We start from the raw sequence: 1,479 nt of genomic DNA on the forward strand, positions 1-1,479 counted from the left end.
GCAGTGACCACCACGCGGGCTCCGGGAGGTCGGGTTTAGTGAGGAGCTTTCACCACCTCAGCCTTCAGAGCACTCACAGCAAAAGCTTCGTGGAATTCAAACACATCGATGTCAGCCATGGTCAGACCCGCCTTCTCCAGCACTTTGGGGGTGGCGTACGTTGGGCTGAAGGAGAGTTCAGAAACAGGAGTCTCACCAGAGGAGGTCTCCTCACACCACCATCCCCACAGCGACCCATGTCACATTCCTGCCCTTCAGGGCATGTGGGACAGCATGTCTCGCTCCAACCAACACACAACCCAAGGAACTGTCACTAGTACCAACCCGCCGAGATGCCCCCAGCAAACCCGGGGGCTATTTCTGCCAGAGCTGCTCTCCCCGACCCCAGCCACAGACGAGAGGGCCTGAAGAGGTGGAGTATCTGAGAGACTTCATAAAACCTAATCGTGTCATGGCAGGTCAGGACTGTCGGGCTAAGTATGGACTGTCAGGGGACGCTCTCCATCGCCACCACCTACCCCAGCAGCAGCTGGTCCTTCGGGTCCTGGGACACATACACAAAGTCCCTGCACAGGAGAAATGCCGTTAGTGACAGAAAGAGGAGAAAGAGATACGAGAGCAGACCACGCCATCAACCCCTTCCTACCTCAGGTAGGCCTTCGGTTTGTAGCCCATTGCCAGCGCCTTCTCCTCGGACATGAGCAGAACTGCCGAAGCCCCATCTGTCTGAAACGGGCAGACAAACATCCGTGTGACTGAGCAGAGGCGTAGATGCTCTCTGAACACTGTCAGCACGCACACCGCTGAAGCCCGTCCTTACAGCCCAAGCCCACAACTCCCCGTGGTTCAACCAGGACGGCAGTGTCCAAGAGCCCTCCCAGCTCCTGAGGAGAAGTTGTTAGCCCAAACCCTCCCCTGGCCATCCCATTCCACCCCACAACTCACTAGGATTCTAGATGGTCTCAGGAACTGGGGCTCAGAGACCCCTCACCTAACTCACACAACTGCCTGAGAGTCCAGCATCTATGAAAGCTCCCTTTAAAAGCTGAAGAGACTCATCGCAGATGTGCTGGGGAAAGCTCCCCCTTACCAGGAAGGAGGCGTTGGCCGCTGTCACAGTCCCGTACGGCTTGACAAAAGCCGGTTTGAGCTTGCCCATCTGCTCCAGAGAGGAAGGGCGGATGCCGTTATCTTTGGTAACGGTGTCTTTGCCTAGGGATGAAAAAACAGTGTTTAAACCAGCAAAGTCAGCAATGCATAGAGATTGGCATGTCTGGACTGCAGGAGAAAGAATAACCACAAAACTGGGCCTAAATCAGGACACTTTTATTTTGCAAGTTTTGAGCAGGGATGAAAAAACAGTGTTTAAACCAGCAAATTCAGCAATGCATAGAGATTGGCATATCTGGAGTGCAGGAGAAAGAATAACCACAAAACTGGGTCTATATTCAGGACACTTTTATTTTGCAAGTTTTGAGC

At 53.5% G+C, this 1,479-nt stretch overlaps 1 protein-coding gene across 1 annotated transcript in view; it reads right to left on the reverse strand.

The window, feature by feature from the left end:
• The window catches only part of LOC104495186 (trifunctional enzyme subunit beta, mitochondrial), a gene marked incomplete at its 5' end in the record, with an annotated part of 2,699 nt that extends 1,487 nt beyond the window's left edge, over positions 1–1,212 (reverse strand). The window contains 4 exons of the mRNA XM_010138121.1: positions 78–165; positions 519–566; positions 647–726; positions 1,091–1,212. Of these exons, the coding sequence (XP_010136423.1) occupies positions 78–165; positions 519–566; positions 647–726; positions 1,091–1,212 (338 nt within the window). The remainder of the gene's footprint in view (positions 1–77; positions 166–518; positions 567–646; positions 727–1,090) is intronic.
• Between the last annotated feature and the right edge of the window lie 267 nt (positions 1,213–1,479).

Source organism: Buceros rhinoceros, unplaced genomic scaffold (genome assembly GCF_000710305.1).
Source record: "Buceros rhinoceros silvestris isolate BGI_N320 unplaced genomic scaffold, ASM71030v1 scaffold20796, whole genome shotgun sequence".
NCBI lineage: Eukaryota > Metazoa > Chordata > Aves > Bucerotiformes > Bucerotidae > Buceros > Buceros rhinoceros.